Source organism: Lolium rigidum, chromosome 2 (genome assembly GCF_022539505.1).
Source record: "Lolium rigidum isolate FL_2022 chromosome 2, APGP_CSIRO_Lrig_0.1, whole genome shotgun sequence".
NCBI lineage: Eukaryota > Viridiplantae > Streptophyta > Magnoliopsida > Poales > Poaceae > Lolium > Lolium rigidum.
Window position 1 is genome coordinate 9,556,880 of NC_061509.1, and position 20,846 is coordinate 9,577,725.

The 20,846-nt window shown below is 45.8% G+C and overlaps 1 protein-coding gene and 1 pseudogene across 2 annotated transcripts; one reads left to right on the forward strand and one right to left on the reverse strand.

Moving 5' to 3' along the window:
* Positions 1-1,520: 1,520 nt before the first annotated feature.
* On the forward strand, positions 1,521-18,297 carry LOC124691264 (putative disease resistance protein RGA1). Of its 2 annotated transcripts, none has more exons than XM_047224539.1 (2): positions 1,521-1,587; positions 14,700-18,297. In XM_047224539.1, the coding sequence occupies exon 2, from the start codon at positions 14,710-14,712 to the stop codon at positions 18,121-18,123; it is 3,414 nt and encodes a 1,137-aa protein (XP_047080495.1). In that variant the 5' UTR covers positions 1,521-1,587; positions 14,700-14,709; the 3' UTR covers positions 18,124-18,297. The 2 variants fall into 2 exon arrangements, 1 of the variants encoding a protein (XP_047080495.1); XR_006998881.1 differs by lacking the exon at positions 14,700-18,297 and adding an exon at positions 9,851-9,967 and having other exon boundaries at positions 1,539-1,587.
* A 959-nt stretch (positions 18,298-19,256) lies between these two features.
* Positions 19,257-20,846, reverse strand: part of LOC124689197 — a 41,217-nt pseudogene continuing 39,627 nt past the window's right edge.

Genomic DNA, 20,846 nt, shown 5'->3' on the forward strand with positions numbered 1-20,846 from the left:
GCGACGAGGAGTACACTAGTTCCTCCGACGCGTCGGCCGACACTGCCTCTTCGGAAGAGGTGACGAGCAGGAAGCGCCACCGTGATGACGACGACGAGGCGGGGCCATCATCAAAGAAGAAGAAGAAGTAGCTTAAAATAATTTATATGTAATTTAATTATGTTTTTTTCGAAGTTTTATATGTAACTTATTTATGTTGAACCGATTTGAATATTAGTAAAGAGTTTTCTTCTATCTATTTAAATTATATTTAATGTCTGGGGGAGGCGTTTGGGGGATGCGACTGGGAAGCGACGCCCCCCAACGCGGCAGGAACAAAACACGTCCCCCAAACGCTCGATCCGGCGCGGTTTGGGGGACGGTTTGGGGGACGCAACTGGAGATGAGATGCTCTTATAGCTCTTTTCCTAACTCCACTTGAACCAACATATTGACCATCATAGGGGTGTGATCACAAAAAAAGGGAAATTTCTAACCAACAACAGAATTTGGGTTGTGACTTTGCTACATTTGATTTGTAGATTTTTTCTTATTCCGAAAGTCCAATATTAAATGCAAAGTTTAATGCTGGTACAAACTACTCCCCATAATGCAAATAATCGACTGAAAAAACATTGTGAAGTCAAGGTTATGTTCAATGGGACCTGCATGATCTTTTTTAGAACTTTCAAATATTAGAAATACAATTTGTCATTAATTATACTACTAAAAGTTGGGTTACAAAATCGTTCTAACGAGGGTACACCATGATGAGCCAAAAGTTCTCATATAAGATTAATGCACTAGCTAAAAAATTTAAATTACGAATTGATAAATCTCAAAAAAAGGTTATGAAGATTTATTCTCAACAACATATTTGTGTCAGCTCGTCGCAAAAGAAAAGGCAAAATGGATGTTGCCTACTTCTGTCAGCTCCCGCGCCTACGCTGCTCAGCGACGCTTGGTGTTCATGGAGTTTGTTAGGCAAGAATATAAGGATTTTTTTCTTTAGACGAGAAGATAAGGTTTTTGACATGATCGTCCACACAGGCGATATGTCCAGTTTTGACCGCTGTCTCTCCGGAGAAACGCATCACGTCCGTCCGTTATAACGGTGAGAAACGCATCCGACGGATTTCTGGATTCCCCTCTTCATTAGATATCTCGAAAGGCACCGAGCCCCTTCACCCTTCACCTCACAGCCCATATCAAATTCTCGCTGAGACCCCCCCGAGCTCCAAGCACCTTCTCGATCTGCCCGGCCGTTCCGTCGCTCGACTGCTCCGGTACTTCATTGACAACGGCCTCCGCCGGCGTCCTCACTCCTAGCTCTGTCTCCACAAGGTAAAGCTCTCTCTCTCACGCGGGCGCGGAACATGGCGTTTGAAACGCCGCGTTTCTGCCGTGGAGTCGTGGACGATATATATAACTATCATGCATGTATCTACCGTTAATTTGGTGCTATAAGATTTGTACTATGATGTTTCATCAAGTTTCATCATGTCTTTATAAACTGCAGGAGAACTGGATAAACTGGTACATATATTGAAATTTGCTGAAAAAGTGCATTTCTCCCCGCACGCGAGACAAGGGATTCGACAAGTTCAGGTATTGTTCGTGCCATTTAGGAGTTCGATGAATTGCTTGCTTGGTCCCATACAGATGGCATTAATTTTTTTACTTTTCTTTACGAAATATATTGCTTTATTTTTCTAAGCCCTGACCCAAAAATTGTTTATAATTACTACGGATCTTTGGATGATTATTGCGATTTCTATGCTTGTAATTACAACAAGTTCTAGGAAGCCCCACTGTGACTAGGGGTGGGCATAAAAAACCGAACACCAAACACCGAACCGAACTAACCGGAACCGAAGCCGAATACACCAAACCGAATTAACCGATTTTTTTTTCGGTGCATACATGTGAAAAACCGAATTTATATTAACAAATTCGGTTTTGACCATCTGTTAACCGAAATAACCTTAAAAACCGAGATAGCGTTGACAGATAGCAAAACCGTCCCGTACGTAGCTCCATTGTCAACCATTGTACAAACATCACATGTCTCATGGCAGGCTCATATATACGTCCCTAGAAAAATAAAAGGAGGCCCCATTCATGTACTACATGTATACACGCATGTGTCTAATTTCATTTTGCTTCAGAGCTAGCTACGTCGAGCAGTTTACTACTACATGGTTGTATGATTATTGAGCTCAGCAGTCCTTGTTGTACGTGGGGATATCTTCTATTCACGGCAACTTGGCGAGTGGCAAGCTAACCGCAGAGCGATATTACGGACTCGACTTTTTATTTGTCATCACAATTTGGTCAAATCGGTTAAAAACCGAACACCGAACCGAATTATCGGGTAACCGAACTACATACTAATTAGGAAACCGATATAATTTCGGTTCTCATTTCTCATTACCCGAATTATTGAAAAACCGAAAAAACCGAACCGAATTTTCGGTTAAAACTGAATGCCCAGGCCTAACTGTGACCCCAGTGAGTCTTTTTTTAGGGGTGCGTCGGATGCCAGAAGCAAAAAAAATTGTAAGTTCAATAAAAAATTATGCGCCAATTTATATTCCTCCCATGCGACCACACTCCAATGGCTGCAGATGGGGGCATCAAGGGGTGGAAACCTTTGAGCAGCCCGCGGTATTGGTGCACGTCAGTGATGTTCACATTGATTAAAGTCTCGCACCGCTCACGGCAGTTGTTACCTACAGTCACAGCCAATCCACACTAATATTTCACGTTTTGATTTTTGTTACACTGAAATACTAAATCTGGGATCAGATTCACGGCAAGAGTAAATACTTATTAATCCATCAAACAGTACGTAGTATCTTACATGTTCAATATCTAATTAACCTGTATGTGCATCACTACGTGAGGTTGAGTATGATGTGCTCTCCCTCAAGCAAAAGAAGAGTGATATGCTCAGTCAGTGTCCGGCCGGCGTTAGTATTGCATTCAACTGATAGCACTTTCAAAAGCGATAGCATCTGGGGTAGGATGGCCTCAGAGGCATGTATGCAAACCGAAACTGAAATTGTTTGTACGACGAAAAGAAAGAGAGATTGGAGAGCAGCAGAGCTGAGGCGCTGAGCCATTTGTACAATACAACATACAGCTGAGCGGGTAGGTAGTATTGGTCTCTTCACAAAAAAGAGACCATCCACCGGCCACCGCCGGCGCAAGCGCCATCTGCTACAATTCCTGCTGGATTGAGCCGCCGCCACGACGTCGCGTTCAGCTCCGCCGCTTCTTGCCTTACAACACCACTAAGTTAGTGTGATCTGCCGGCGTGTTTTCCCACCCGCCCCTATCCATCTTCCCTACTCCTTGAAAAACAGATCAGAGAGAGAAAGAGAAAAATCAGCAAGGAGATAGAGAGAAGAATCCTCCGCGCCGTCCTTCACTTGCCTCATTTTCTCGTCTCCCACTCCAATCACCGTCCCTAATTCCACAGCTGCCGACGTACACGAGACAGAGGAGGCCCCGAGGGAGGGGAAAAAAGAGATGAGGTGACACCATGTCTAACAGGCCCCTTAAAACCCCCCCACCCCATAAAATTCCGGCGGGATACGCGGCAGGCGCGGTTTGGGCCATCTAGCAGGCCCCGTATTCGGGCTGGTCCGTTTCGGCAGAATACGGGGCTAGGAAATCCGCACCTCTGCACCCTACTTATACCGGGCGAAGGTGCGAGTGAGGGGTTAACCTCTCACTCACAACCCTAGCTCCGCCGTGCGCTGCTGCCTCCCCAGTTAGCTCCGGCGAGAAATCCCGCGCACCCTAGCTCCGCATTTCAACCGCCGGTCGGCATGTACGCACGCCGAAGCAGTACCGCGTCGCCGGCGAGCGGATCGAAGCGATCCCGCTCGCCCGACACCGTCGAGGAGGCGTGGCGTCTCCAATGCAAGCGATCCGCCGCCAGGAGCCGCCATGCGGCATCAGGTACGCCGGCCCCCTGTACGTCCCGCCGAAGCTCCGTGAGTTCGTCGCGGGCGGGCGCTGGTACAAAGAAGATCCGCCGCTCAAGCCGATGAGCGGCCCCGACTTCGAGAAGTGGCGCGCCGAGTGGGAGCGGAACTGTCGGGCGAAGGCGGCATGGGACACCCACATCGGGAGCACCAGCGGCAGAGGAGCTTCGCTCGCCGGCGAGGAGGAAGAGGAAGAGGAGGAGGAGGAAGACCCCCTCTTCTTGCAGGCGATAGCAGCGTCCCTCAAGGACGACGCCGACAAGAAGAGGGCGAAGGAAGAAGAGAAGGCGGCGGCCATCGCCGCCGTGGAGGAGGCGCAGGCGCGGGAGGCGGAGGCGGACGCATACATCGTCGACCTCTCCGACTAGAAGTCGCGATCCATTTAGGATCGCGCAATTCCGTATGTACATATGTTGATCCGTATGTATGATCGACTATCTATGAACTATGAATATGAACAAATTTTCTGGGGTTTTAAATTTTCGAATTTACGGGGTGAAATACAGGGTCTGCTAAACGGAACGATCTATCTAGGAGCACAGAAAAGTAAGAAGTCTGTTAGACATGCTCTGAAGCACCTTGACCATCTGAACGCCGCGACTGGCCCTTTGTCCACTCCGCTGCTGGCTGGCCAGTCTGTGCGTAGCGGCACGAAGGGGGGCTTGCACGACGGGGTGGCGGGGCGTAGGTCAGGCGTCGGCACGGATGCGTCCGTGGTAGGATTAGGAAACGACACGGTGCGAACAGGTTTTTGACTTAACAGTGACAGTACTCGTAATTTCGATTGAAATACAGAGGTAGAAATGGACGGATGAACAAGAAGTTTTATAGGTATAGATTATGGAAGTACTACCTTAAAGATTTGGATTTGAGGGCTGCTCTGGTGCTCCCCCGTAAACAAAATTGAAGGGTCATAGTTGATTATTTTTCCTATGTTCGGTCCGCCGAAATCCATATTACCCATGTATACATATCTGTATTGAAATGATATGTATACGTCATGTAAGAAAAAAAAAAAAAGGTCACATGAGCAAAATCTTTATAGGACATTTCTATTTCAGCACACACACGTGATCGTATATACGAACAAAAACGAGGTACAATACAACACGGTCTATACAGGTCTATACAGGATTGTACGGACGGTGGACCTACACTAAAATTATGATCGTACCCCCACTTACAAACAGGTATGAGAACATCTCCACCATTATTGTGTTTGACGCGCCTAGAACTTTTTCAGAGGAGGAGTACCGGAACAAAAGTGTTTGGATTTCAGAAACGTAACTTCATCTATGAGCCACAGTGCGCTGGGGGGGAGCGCTGATGTAATGGCTCCGGGTAGTACCTCCATTAGATTTTGTTTGCTTTTTTCTTTTTATGCATCATCATGCATCATATCATACACAAAATTTTATCAAATACATGTTATTTTTGAATAAAAACTATTTCCCTTTCCCTCTCATATGGTTGTAAAAGAAAACCCTCCTCTTCTATTCATTTACCAAAACCTTGAAAACAAAGCTACAAAACAAAATTAATCCATTTCAAAAGTTTTTGAAAATTAAAAATCATATCTATTTTGTTATGGTTTTTTTTATTTGTTAACAAAATAGTTTTGAAAAGAAAAAAAAAAGAAAAAACCCTAACCCTCCTCCCTGGACCTCTACCTCGGCGGCCCAACCCCTCTCTCTCCCCGGCGGCCCACTCTCTCTTCTCCCTTCTTTCTACCTTGGCCCAGCCCAACTGGCCATACCGGTTCGCCCCCCCACTCCTTCTTTTCCGTCGAGAATGGATGGAGGTGGATGTCGTTTTCGTTCCCACGCGAGGAACGTGATGCCGTGGTCCTCACCACCGCACCAACCCTTCCACCTGCTCCTCCCATGTTTATCCCTCTCCTGGAAACCCTAGTGCCGCAAACATTTTCCTCTCCTCTGTCGCCATCCCTCTTCCCCTCCCTGTTCTTCTCCTCAACCACCCCGAGCCACCGTGACCTCCTCGCCGTCGCCCAAACGTTATAGACCTCCTCTCGCCGTCATGAGGGCACCTTCGTGTGCGCCTCGAAGTCCTTGTTCCTCCTGTGACGCTAATCAAGCGTGGGTGCTCCCAATCAACGACCAATTCGAGTTCTTCGTCTTCAACACCGGCGACAAAATCACCGTCTCCGGTCGCTACTGTCCCCCTGGCCTCATCGACCGCGCCATCACCTTCCTGGTAACACAGCGCATCGCCTAGACCTCTTCTTCTCCTCTCTCCCTTCCTGGCTCCTTTTGCCAATGGTGACCGTCGTGGCAACCCGTAGGTCCTCGTCGCCGGCCAAGCTTCCGTGGTCTCCTACAGCCGCGCCGCCCGTTTCTGGACTGCTCTGACAAGGCGCATCTCGCGCGCCCTCTCGCGCGTCCTCGAACCCTCTCCTCCGCCACGGCCACGTTCGCCTCCGGGCGCTGGTGGCACCGGTCGTCGCTGCCTTCCTTGTCTCCAACCTCTCCCCAGCCACCTCCGGCCCGCCTCGGCCAAGCCAAGAAGCTTGAAATAGATGGACGAACAAGAAGATTTATTTTCTTTATTATTAGATACAGATTATGGAAGTACTGGCTTAAAGTTTTGGATTTGAGAGCTGCTCCGGTGCACCCCCAAACAAAGTTGAAGGGTCATAGTTGGTTATTTTTCCTGTGTTGAGTTTGCCGAAACCCATATTCAACCCATGTATACATGTCTGTATTGAAACGGTATGTATACGTCGTGTAAGAAAAAAAAAAGAGGTTAAGTGAGCAACATCTTTATCGGACCTTTCTATTTCAGCACACGCACGTGATCGTAGTTACGTACAAAAGCGAGGTACAACATAACACAATCCATATGGGCCTATACAGAGTTGTACGAACGGTGGACCTACATTGAAATTACGATCGTGTCTCCACTTACAAACAGGTATAAGTAAATTTTCACCGTTGTTGTATTTGACGCGCATAGATTTTTTGCAGAGGAGGACGATCGAAGCAGTAGTGTTTGGATTTTCAGAAACATATATAACTTTATCTGTGAGCCACTGTATGCTGGAAGAGCCCTGAGAAGTATAGACTACATTTTAGAAACTCTCCTATACGTACGAATTCTGTCGTGTGGTGTCCGTTTGACATAACACTTAGGGCATCTTTCGTGGCCCGACGCAATCAAAAAAATACGCTAATATTTCTATCTAGCTGCATGATGCTAACTGACTAACCTGCACAGGTACGCATTCGAAACCAAATTTACAGTGTGAATGCGTTTGCATGGTCTGGCTTGCCTCTCTCTTTCCTCAATAATTAATGCGGTGTTTATATGCTAGCCACTTCTAACACACAAAAGGTATCTTCCTCGGAAAGGTGAGGATGCATAAGGACATGTTGGAAAAAGATAGCCATTTTCATGCCAGTGCCTGACGCAAAAGGAAAAAAATCGTGTCCAAAATATATCGGAAAGCAAAAGATACCCTGAGCTCCAGCCGCGTCCCCAAAAATATCCCAAAAGGGATTTGGGGCACGCCGGACAAAAAACGTTCCCAGCCACGTGCTCTAAAGCCTCTTTTTGTCCGGTGCGGCGCAATACAGTGTCCGGCGCCCGAGCGTGTCCCCGGTACATAGGGACGCTCGGGGGACGCCGGACACAGCGAAAAGCGAGGCGGGCTCCCACCTGTCGGCGACTATTTCCATAACTGTTGGTTCGCGTCTTTTATTTCTCGCCGCTCCTTCCCTATCGCGCCTCCCACCTCTCCGCCACCACTGGATTTGCCAGCTGTTTCGATGGTGATCTCTTCTGAGAGTCGGCACCGTTGTCGCGGCTGGCTCTCTTGTCGGCCTTTTCGCCGCCGCCGCTTCGCCAGCGCGTCCCAGAACGCGGCGTCAAATCCGCCCCACCTCCGCGCACACAAGTTGTTCGACGACTTGTCAGGTAGGCGCGTTTGGCTGCCGTTTGTTGCCTCGTCTGCGGCGGCGCAATTTTAACCATTAATTTTGCTTCAGACATGGATAGCGACGACGAGATGCTTGTCCAGCTGCTGGAGGACAAGCAATCCTTCAACGATCACATTCGGGAGCATTTGCTGATCATCGTGTCCCTCCAGGGCATGGTTGATGCCGAGGCGGAGAAGCTGAAGAGGCCGCGCATGCTGCATAACGACTACTTCGTAGATGAGGCAACACATGCTGACAATTCTCGGCGTTGGTATAGGATGAGCAAGGGTTTGTTCATGAATATCCTCCACGGCGTTCGTGAGTTCGACCCGTACTTCAAGCTCAAGCACGACACTGTAGGCATTGCCGGGTTCTCGTCGATACGGAAGTGCACCGCCGTCATGAGAATACTTGCATACGGAGCACCTGCTGATACACATGACGACTACCTTCGCATGAGTGAGTCTACTGCTATTGAGTGCATGTACAAGTTTTGCCGCTGTGGTAGGAAAGTTTGGCAAATACTACTTTAGAGGGCCAACTGAAGAAGAGACTACAAGGATCATGACACAAAATGCTGCCTGAGGATTCTCTGGAATGCTTAGAAGTATCGATTGCATGCACTGGGCATGGAAGAACTGCCCGTTTGCCTGGCAAGGTATGTACAAAGAGCGTCATGGACATTGCAGTGTGGTGCTTGAAGCTATGGCAGATTATGACATGTGGATTTGGCATTCTTTTTTTGGTATGGCGGGATCACACAATGATATCAACGTGTTGCAGCAGTCCCGGTGTTCAACAAACTAGTGGAAGGGCATGCTCCTTCATGCAACTATGAGATCAATGGCCACCAATATACCAAAGCCTATTACGTAGCCGATGGTATATATCAAAAAATGGGCCACATTTGTCAAAACAGTCTTGGCTCCATCAGGTCAGAAGAATTCCCACTTTGCTTTGCGACAGGAGGCTTGCAGGAAGGATGTCAATTGTCCGGTACCCTGCTCTAAGCTGGTCTCATGACCAATGTGGGAGATGATGCAGGCTTGTGTGATCATCCACAACATGATCATCGAGGATGTCCGCAAGGATCATGCCAGGACACATAGTGGTCCCTATGAGTGTCAGGGCCCTCTTTCGGAGGTTGATCATGAGGTGCCTGCAGATAATTTTCTTACCATGCACGCAGAGATCCGTGACAACAATGTTCACGAGCAACTTCAAAATAATCTCGTCGAGCATATGTGGAGGATCAAAGGATTATCAGCAAATACCGCGGCACCTTGATCTAGCCCCATTTATTACATTTGTTTAGTTTTTTTATTATTTGTTGTATTTTAATTTGAAAACAATCTCGGGAAACATATTTATTTGTATGCTATATTTAATAAATGGTTGTGTTTTCGAAAATCCTTAAAAAAAGTTTGGGGGCGGCGTTTGGGAGGCGCGGCTGGGGAGCGACGTCCCCCAAACACGGTACGAACATAACACATCCCCCAAACGCTCGATCCGGCGCTGTTTGGGGGACGCTTTGGGGGACGCGGCTGGAGATGCTCTGAATCCCGAATGAAAGAGGTCTCCAGACTTTTTTTTCCATTGGGAATTTTTTGTTTTATTGCCCTTAAATTTTTTTTACTTCAATAAAGCAAATGCGGGGTTGCGAGATGATGTATCGCGTGTTCTGTTGGCCGGGGTCGGGGGAATTATCCCCGGATGCTCAGTAAGGATGCGTAGAATGCTGGTTATGGGTGATTGATCGACTAATCTACTACTAGAATTCTATAAAGTAGATGTTGAGGGATTTTCTTGGTGCTCTGAATTTCGTAGAACCAGTATGTAAGTGCGGGCAGTATCACATGTAAAGTTCAGAGTCTTACCTTTCATGGTGAAAATTTAAGGTCTGATCTTAATTGGTTGTGCCTGAAAATGACCTTGTTGAAGGCATTGTTTTGAGAGCGGGACTATCTTCAGGGTGAAAACCTAAGATCTTTGATCGGGAGACGATGATGATTGTGCACTGTTGCCATCCTGGAGGCATCGCTTTTGGAGTGTCTGGAGTTTCAGGTGTTGTCTTGGTGGTGGATATATTTTTGCTGCTACGGCTGAAATACTATAGCAGGATTTTATTTTGTTAGATTCTTTTTTTTTGTCTGTTTGCATCTATACTGTCATTAGTGTATTGCATTATTGCAGAAGCTGAATGTAATTGGTATCTCTCGATATTTATTTATTCCCTTTTATCAAAAAAGGAGCATCGTTGTTTTGGTTACAACATGAAATTGTTGCCATTTCATGTATCTTCTTAGCTTTAGTACGATTATATGGTATAGAGTTAGCATCCAAACAAGGTCCGACAAGCCCCAATACGACCACAACACGGAATACCATTTGGACACACAAAAACTGGTGCACGAGTGTCCTTATACATTCACCTCCCTGAAAATAAGCATGGTGTGATAAAAAAGTAGAGCAGAGCTATTTAACACTAGGCAGCAGAACATACATCATAATACCACTCTCGTCACCTCGAGTGACGCGAGGAGTGAAACCTAGAACTGGCGGAAGCACCTCCTCATCGGCTTCCTCTATAGATGTTGCTGTCACCCTAAGCAGCGGTGGTGGCGGGCCTGCTACTATCAGGTTCTGGCTACCAAAGTGTGGTGGGGTGCTCTCTACTAGTGGAGGTCGCCGCGTGTGGATTATGGGGCGCTTGGGTTGGGGATTCGAGGAGGCGGTTCTCCGGCTCGTCATTGGAAGGTGACGGCGCGACTGTCTAATGGTGGCAACTAGTTTGGTGGACGACGTGTGTGGAGCTTCTGGCTTCTCCTTCCAAATTGCAATCCAAGATCGCATTGGCAACCCACCTCATGGTTGTGGCCATATTTTGTTGCTAGATCGCACCGTATCGCATTGTATGCTAGGCCACTTTGGCTATGGCAGCTACTTATGGCCTAGTGGCGCTAGCTTAGTGTTGCTGTCCCAAGGTCCTAGATGGCCCGTGCCCCAAGGATGACACCCACTGCGTCTTGATCCACCACAAAGTGCACCTCGATCTAATACGAAAAATTAGATGCATCGTCAATGCCGTAGAAGTCTTCGTGATTGGTGAAATCAACAACATAGTGTTGAAACCTTGGGTATCTTCTCGATGGCCCCTATTACGAACCAAGATTTTGATGTATGGATTATCACGGGAGTTGCGTACTTCCGTTTTAAGATCTACTACTCTCTGAAGATGAGGAGAGAATGAGGAGAAGATGATGATTCACTGTTCATTGTGTGCATATGGTTTCATTATGTGGCATTGTCTACATCAAAACCATCCACGTGATGACTGTTAGTTTGACGATCGGCAAACAATATAGTTTTCTCGAGGAGTGGGGGTGGCTACACATGTTGACTTTGTTTGACTACACATGATTAACCATTTTGTTGTTGTAGAAATTGTACAAAAATTGAATCTCTAGAGAGTGAAAAAAAACAACAATCTGACTATAATGTCGAGACCGGTCAATAACAACGCTTGTGCATTATTAACCTTTTAGAGGTGTCTCTTTGGAGAATATTTCTCGGAGCCAAGGTGTCCTTAGTGGTGGTGGTTTATTCATGTTGTTGCAAGTATGTGATCTCTCTCACCGGGGTCTTTTTCTTTCTTTCTCTCTTTTTTAGTTTCCCTTTTGGCTGAGATTCTTTCGTGTCTATACTAGCTCTCACCATTATGTTAATGTAAAAGCTGGGCATATTTGGTATCGTCTATGTACTAATATATTCTCTTTATATAAAAAAGAGAAGCAAGTATGTTTCACAAACTTGATAGCTGACACACTGGCATCTTAGTCGTATTTATATTTTTACTACAAAAGGAATATATCAAGAGATACCAATTACATTTAGTCCATGCACCGATATAATATCAAGATCATGTCAAGACATTATGGATGTCCATAGTAAAAAAAAAAGAACCGTCATGGTAATTAATGATTCGTGGCAACTTTACCCAAACCACGAAAATTTGGAACACCCGCATTGCATAAGAATTTCTCCAATAGCGATGCCTCCATAAAAAAACAATACACGCACACTCCTAACAGATCATGTATTTTGATCATGTATAAAGTTAGAGCTCTCCAAACAGTGCCTTAGTTAATGAAGTGGCAGGGAGTGTGTCATTCCTAGGTACAACTAATGAAGATGAGACATAGAGTTTTCATTGTTACTCAAAAAGCACCACAAAAATGAAGTCACGTAGTGTCGTCGCCTGACTTGCAAAGGATGTTGCTGCAAATCACCAAACACATGGTCACAGCCTTCACATTTACAATTTTGATAGTTGTACTTGCATAATATTCTACAAAGCATCGTCTTAATCTCATACGACAAACAAGTCATCAAGATCTTCTGGTCTTCTAGTCATACTATCCTAATCACGAGTGAGATGTTGTCTTGACGTGCCCGATGGTGCCAACGGAAAAGCAAGGCTTCACTGCACATTTCCTGAATGCTGTATGGAATGAAAAAGGTTTGTGTGGTCGTGTGAATGACAAGTACATCACTGAGGGTACCTCACAGCGTGCAGAGAGTGAGGTGGACGAAAGGCGGGAGCTACCGGAGCTGTGAGTTACGAGTTATCCAACTTCAGATCTCGCAACGGTGGCAAAACCTTATGTGTTGCTATAATTCAGTATAAGAACAAAAGGTGCGCGATTACAATGAGATGGTTGGTTCTGCCTCAGGGGCTCCCAAGATCCTACTTATAAAGGCGCAAAGTCCTAGGGTTTACAAGGAGTAGTCTAGGTTGGACTCTACTAGAGCTATCCTAACTAGGTACAACTTTTCGTGCATGTAATGATCTGACTAACGTATGTTGGTATGGATCCAGCCAACTATGTCGGTGCGGATCCGACTAGACCTTCTGATCCTGGAGTCCCCATCTTAGCTAATCAACAACTATGGCCAAACCATCATCTGTGAGCCATTCAGGCTTGCTAGTATTAGACTATATCACTGGTATACCCATGAAGTATATCCATAATATTGTGGACGCGCACGAACTCGACCCATCTGAACTAGAGTTCCATGAGTACAATTGCAGTTCTCTATGAAGACTTTTTTCGAGAGTACGTCAAAGACATGCCATATTTTTATAGAAGATAGATGTTTAAGTACAAGAATACTACCACAAGCTAGTAACAACTCCACACCGGCTAGTCCGAAGACATCCACCACCGACAAAACAATAACACAAGATGAAAGAGCCTCTCCTAAGCTAAACAAGCCTCGGCTCGATCTCCTTGTCGATGCACCATCTAAAGGAGAAGGTGGCGGAACTTGGTTGGTCATGTGAAGACATCGCCTTGGACTCACCGAAAATGTCGTGCATTATGCCCCTGAAGAACGACCTTGGACAGCGGCGAGCTCCGGAGGAGGGTAACCATGAACCTCCATGTCGTGTCTCCAAACGCGATGCTCCCAACTCTCGACCTAGGCTTTCGCCCAGAGTCATCTACAATAAAAATGGGAGAGAGAAAGAGAAGTTATAACAAACCTCGGCGATGCCTCTTCAAGGAGGGGAACGACACCCGCGGTCGCCATCGTCGCTAGCATCGACCGAAGGAAGGCAAGACGTTCGCCCGTATAGCTTCACACTTCCCTCCCTACCAGCCGTACAATGATACCGTCCATGTTCACACTATTGAATATAAATACATTGCCTAGTCCCTTTCTATCAGTTCAGACTTTTGGTTCAATTGGCTAGTGCAACCATCTTTCATGGTATCAGCACCAAGAGGTATTAAGTTCAAGGCCCTACTCACCCAGTTTTTTTAAAAAAAGAAAAAATATTCAGTTGGCTAGTGCAACAATCTTTGACACACCACCGCGGCCGCAACACTAGATCATCGCATATGAAGCTTGTCGCGCCACCGCTTGACACCGCCATTGCGCGCCGCTCAGCTTATGGCCCCGCCCCGCATGAGGAAGGCCTTGATGTGCCCGCCGACACCACCGCCAGTCTCGGCAGCGGCAGCGGACAGGGAGGGGCTTGCTCGATCTAGATGAGTTTGCCCTCAAGGGTCGCCCGAGCATGCGACCCAGGAGCGGATCCCGAGTTGGCTCAGTTGTGAAGACTACTAGCAGGGCAGTATGAAACTTTGGCCAGCCAATAAACCTCGGCTCCATGACGTATGCACCTGCAAACAATTAATGGAGGAAGCGCAGAGGAGCTGCCAGCCCTTGGCGCACACAGATTGGCCTGGCCAGATCTGAAGTGGCATGTTTGGGCAAGATCAGGGGAGGCCGGGGACCGGCTGGAGGATAAAGAAAAAAAAATACTTTATTGGGGACACCCATGTGTCATCGGAGGGCCTCCAGCTCATTTGTAAGGGAGTGTTGAGCATATGGTTTTCCTTGTGTTTTAGTGATGAGACCAATGTATAGGCCAGTATATGTTTAAAGAAATATACCAACTATGTACATGTTATCCATGCATCATACAGACACACAAAGTTTTCAAACTCAAACTCACACACACACTCTCACTCTCTCTTTCTCTCCATTGATTATGTGGGCTAACTTTCTCTCTTTGATAAAAGGAAATTGTCGATCTTGGTTCCAAGTCTTGAACAAAAAAAGATTCGTTAGATAGAAAAGTGTGCTTGAAAAGATTAGTTTCAGTTTTAGTCATATTTACGTCAAGAAGTATGAACTTATATTTTCATCTTTTCTTTACGAAGAAAGAACTTTTTACAACTGCAATAGGGATACACAATAATAAATCCTCTCACTATTTCAGGGTCCAGGTTATGATGTTTGCAATTGCAGACCAGGTGGCTAGTGGTTTCTCATCGGCTATTATTGAACACACCACTGACAAGATAATAAACTTCCTCGAGAGCAATTACGATCTGAGTCATGCTACTGAAGAGCTTCTCAACAAACTCAGCTCACGCCTCACTATGGTAAAGGCTATTGCTGAGGCAGCAGACAACCAGCTCATTGTCAGCCCTAGTCTTGCCAAGTGGTTAAGGAACCTTCATGATGCTTCATATGAAGTGGAGGATGCGCTTGATGGAATTGACAGTCATGAAGTACTGACTGGAAAACGCAAGCTGAACGAGCTCATATCATCATCTGTTAGAATCATTAAAAGTTTGATTGTACCCAATGAGACCACAAAAATGCTTGAGTGTGTTGTGCAAAAGTTGGACCACCTTTGTGCAACGTCTGGCACATTTGTTGAGCTGGTGAAGCAGAGTAATTCTATAGCCATGAAGGAGGGAATCGCGGGAGAGACTACTTCTCGTCTTCCAGTTGATGTCAAGGTATTTGGACGTGATGAAGTTTCGGAGTTAATACTAAAAGTTATTCTGGGTTCATCTGGAACTGAAGCAGAATCTAGCAGTGGACGAGAAAAACTTGTGGGAAGGTGCCGCATTGGTGGTATTGATGTTCTTCCGATTGTTGGTATGAGCGGGGTTGGGAAGACAACCCTTGCTCAAGTCATTTACAATCATCCAAATGTGAAGGAACACTTCTGTAAGAGAGCATGGGTGTATGTTTCAAAGCATCTCAGCATAAAGAGGACATTGCAAGAGATGTTATGCTCTTTTAAAGGGAATGATTCATCTTTTGATTACAGTGATAGTTTGGAAACAACTATCAACAATATTCAAAATGTCATCCCACGGGATGGAAGATTTGTTCTTGTGCTAGACAGTGTTTGGGATGACATGTGTGACCATTGGAATATTTTGCTCACTGCCATAGCCTGCGAAGTGCCAGGAAGTGTAGTTCTTGTAACAACACAAAGCAAAAGTGTTGCAGACAGAGTATCAACAATGTGTCAAGTTCCACTAGCACCTTTGCCATGGGAGAGTTTTTGGCCACTTTTCCAGTATTATGCATTTGGAATTACTAGTGTTGTTGCTATGAGCAGCAGCCACACCCTTCTTCTAATTGGTAAGGAAATAGCACAAAAACTAGGAGGTATGCCATTAGCAGCAAAAGTAATAGGAAGTTTATTGAGATCTAGATTATCTGTAGATCAGTGGAGATGCATCCTGGAGAGCGATTGGTGGGATCTTACTGAAGTTTTACATGGAATCCTTCCGTATATGGGAGTGAGTTATCAGAACCTACAACACAGACAGAGACGTAGCTTTGCTTTTTGTTCTATCTTTCCACACAATTACTTGTTTGATAAAAAAAGATTGGTCAATATGTGGATTTCTCATGATTTTATCGAGCACAACAGATTTGATGGCACCAGATTAGAGGATGTTGGAAGTAAATTGTTTGAGGAACTTGTTGAAAGGTCATTTTTCCAGCCCACATTTGATAACAAGATGTACACTATGCATGATCTAGTAAGGGGTCTGGCCATTGCTGTTTCTTCACATGAGTACTTTCTCCACAAAGGAACATCACAGATAGCATCACCCACTGTTCGCCACTTGGCTGTGCAAGTTGGTACTCAACTGCACATTCCTGAACTTAACAAGTACAAAAATTTGCGGACAATCTTACTATTTGGTCAATGTGATAGTGATGAAATTTGTGATGTTCTTGACACCATGTTAGCAAATTCAAGAAGCATTCGAGTGTTGGACTTATCTTATTTCAAGGTGCTTGGAAAAATCCTACCAAACATTTCATCCCTGAGAAAATTGAGGTTCTTTGATCTCTCTTTCACAAGAATCAATAATTTGCGCAACTTCCCTTGCAATCTCAAAGTTCTGTATCTCCGTGGGTACAGACATGATTCTATTCCTCACAGCATTAATAAGCTTGTCAACTTACAACACTTGTATGTTGATGCGACAGCTCTCTCTAGGATTCCATTTATTGGACAACTAAGCCAACTTCAAGAACTGGAGAGCTTTAGTGCTGGAAAGAAACCTGGATTCATGATCAATGAATTGAAGAACATGCAAGAGCTAACAGGTAAACTTAGCATCAACAATATCCACATCATTAAGAATGTTCATGAGGCAAAGGACGCCAATATGATTGAGAAGAAACATGTTGAATCCTTGGAGTTAAAGGGGAAAATTGTATTGAGGGATGTATTGGAAGGATTGCAGCCACACCGTAATTTGCAAGAGCTCAAGATTGAAGGTTATGGGGCCAGAATATTCCCAGACTGGATGTTACAAGGCCATGTCTTCACAAATCTTCAGTCCCTTCATGTTGTAAACTGTCGATTTTTAGAGGTACTTCCGCCATTTGGAAAATTCCATTCACTCAAGAATCTCACTCTTGATAGCTTGCCATCAGTGAAGCATGCTGATGGAGCATCCTTTGGTTGTCTGCAAAATTTGGAGGAGTTCAAAGTTTCTTCAATGAGAGCATGGATAGTCTGGTCACATGTAGAAGAGGATCATGGTCCCTTCCTTCCACACGTCAAAAAATTTCAGCTTCTGAATTGCCCTGTACTAGAAGAAGTGCCCTACCTATCATTCATGTCTTCCCTGTCAGAACTTGATATTTCAGTTTGTGGGAACTATGCCAAAGCACTACCACAATGTGCACAACTCATGGCATGTCTCAAAACATTAAGGATAGCTGACTGCAATCAAGTACTCCAACTCTCTGGTCATCATTTCAAGTTACTAGAGTGTCTAAAAATCGAAAATTGTGTTGGGCTACGTTTGGTTGATGGAATATGCTCCTTCTCCAACCTTAGGAAAGTGGGGATTTCTGGTTGTCCTGATATTCTTATGGAAGTATCAGACCAGTCAACTAGACAAGATGAGCAAGGTTCACTCCATTTAATATCTCTATGCACAGATGTCAGCTTATTACATGGAAATTGCTTTGTGCCCTCATTGCGAAATGTAATGATCACTTACTTGGAGGCTGATCATTTTACTGTGGAGCAGGCAGAATGGTTTGGGAAACTAATATCTGTAGAATGTCTTGATTTTATATACTGTTTTTTTCTTGGAGGACTCCCTTCAACACTAGGCAGACTTACCTCCTTGAGGGTACTTAAAATTGTGAACTCACAGAAAGTGTTACCGGGACAAGGAACTGTGCCAGCGAACCTCCAGGAACTGATTCTAGAGGGTTATGCACTTGATTGGGAAGATAAGTTCAAGCCTGGAGGGTCGGAATGGTTAAACATTTGCCATGTTCCGTACATTCGTCTTAATGGGAAGACTATCCAAAATCTGTCAACTGATGCTGCTTCATCATCCCAAAACCATCAAATTTGAAAGCATGCATTTGGTCCTAGATAGTGAAAGAAGCCAATCATGAGTGGAAGGCATACTACTTTTCATGTCTAGGTTTCAATCATACAATGCCCAATGGAAGATGTGTTATTGAGAGAGTGGGTCCACGGATAATTTTAACTACTCTTTTGAAGTTGAAGAAGTGCATGATACAGATTATGACGGTCGAATGTGCTTGCTGGCTTAAGGTATATAACTTCATAATTCTTATGACCATGTCCTACTTTCTTTACAATTTGTGCTTATCTCGGACTGAGCATGTCTGATGTGTGGAATGGAATAATGGAAATATTTTTTAATTAGTAGAATTACTAGAGAGTTCAGAGATATGGTAGTGATCACAGTCATGACTACAGACGCATAACTTTAAGTGTTAATGAGTATTAGAAAATCTATGGTTGGTAGTTTATTTATCCCAAAGAGACGATCTGAACTTCGAATCCTCCGTAGAAATTCTCGCTGATAGCATATCACCTTTTGTGTTGGTTACCTTCACAGGCTGACTCGCTAATTATGATAGAAAGAGGATGTTGTGGCTCATCGTACTATATATTGAATGCACCCAATGGGGCCTGTAAGGGGGAAGGTGGCTGCAGCAGTGAGGCATTGGCCTTACTACATGCTGCTTGTGTGGGTATTGCCACCGGGGATCATGACGATGCGATGAGTGCCCTGGTATGACACCTTCCAGGTCCCTTTACATCATCATCATTCAAATTTGAGTATCTGAACATGCCCATATTATGAGTTCATTTTTGTACTACAGGAGCTAGTCTACAATGGCACATAAGTATCCGGGGTGGTGGAAACAGGCAAGGTTTTGGTGCTTGCTGGACATGGCTTAAGAATGTTCACGAATAACTGTGGATGGAGTCGTTGGCTATTTTGAGAACGCATACAGCCGGGTGAGTGTACTTGAGCTACTGAAAGTCCTGATACGTCCTTTGGCAGTAGATAAATACAGTCCACTACTTAATGTACACACGTAAAATGTTGATACGTAAGTGAGAAAAATTTGTTTGAATTTTTTTGACATTTCAAAATATTTTTTCGGTGGCAGGAACATATGCTCCCATGTGCCGAATTGAATTTCTGCCCTGGGCATTCTTGTGGAGCTATACAATCATGTTGGAGCAGTCAATGAGCTGATCTCTTGTGTATCTGCTATGCATCTCGCAGATCTTCGTCCATTGCCAGCAGCGACTGATAGCACGTATTGTGCGGTGTAAACGGCAGCTGCAGCAAGCAGGGAAAGGCGGTCCTTGAGCATCTGGTATTCAACCAGGCATAGCTCCAGCATGAAGAAGGAAACCAGATGTAGCTTCCTGTCATAATCTGTTGCCTTCAGAAGCGACTTGGACGCGTCTCCTCTCCCGCTACAGTAGAGGCGACTTTCTGGAACCCCCGAGCAGATCCACCCCCTCGCCGTCGATTCGCCGGGTCCCCTGTCCTCCGCCGGCCGCTGCGCCGGCGGGAGGATGGGGGAGCCTCGTCTCGTGTGTGTGTACAGGGTAGGCTCTGCTGGGACCCTGGCCGCCGGCGTTTTGGAGTGGGCGGCGCGGCTGGTCTTCGTTTTGCAGGTGGTGCTCGTCCCCTCCAGCGGTGGAGTTCTTCGGAGCGCCATGGCGGAGCGCCTCCTCGTCCGCGCTCGCGGGTCCCGGCGGACGATGCGTGGGTTTATCCCCCTCTGGATCTCGACGCGGCGGATCCAGTTGACAATCCCGAAGCCCCTGATGTTGGATCAAGACGGCGTTACCGGCGGAGCAGAGTGGAGGCTCCCCGGAGTTCGAGGTCCGGTGACTACCCCGCCGCCTGGGGACATCTTCCGATCCAAGGCTTGTGCGAAGATGCAGCGGCGGCCCGCCACCGGCACGTTCTTCTCCGCGTCGGCGATGCTGTTTTGCAGAAAGGACCTGTGTGTTATTTCTAGCTTTCTGGTGTTCTTTTCTGTAACTCTTGTTTCAATATAATCAGTGGTTTCCTCGCAAAAAAAATAATCTGTTGCCTTCAGAAACCTTCTCATAAACACATCTGGTGTTGGTACGGACATGTTAAACTCCAGAGTGTTTAAAATCCACTTTTCCATCTCCAGACCCTGCCCTTTTGTATAAGCACGGGCAGATACTCTCACTAGATCTTCAACAACTGGAACTGAGACTTCCTCATATTTGCAAGAAAGAAGCATAGCTGTTATTTCTTGGCACCACTTCTTTTTTCAAGGATCTGTCTATTATGTTCACAGTAAGAAAGAGTGTCTCAGCCATCAGCTCAAACTTGTAATGAACCTCAATGAGCCAATCTATCAGAATAGCTCTCATATTTTCATCATGTCTTCTTGACTGGACATGTAATCAGGACACACACAGCTTATTTCCTCATTTTCCCCGTAGTACTTGTACTCAGTCGCGGCAAGTGGATTCCCTGCGTCAGCACTGTTGATGTCCATGAAGTCAGTGTCGTCGTCATTGTCGATGACGATGGGCTCATTCTTGGGATCAAACCCGGGAGGTGCTGCGGTGGGCTGACGGTCAGGATGTTCTCCGTTGCCCGAGGGCACATGAAATTTCCTCGTGACAGGGCGGCGGCTCACCGGTGCCGGTTTCTGCTTGTCCCTCCTACTCTTCTCTAGCATCCCACATAGTACGGGTGAGCCTCCACGACGTTGTTGATCTCCCTGAGCGGCCTACGGTTCCCCATCTCTGCAC

Bases quoted from the DNA above. Each gene is read 5' to 3' on its own strand.
- LOC124691264 (XM_047224539.1), top strand. From the start codon at position 14,710: ATGATGTTTGCAATTGCAGACCAGGTGGCTAGTGGTTTCTCATCGGCT.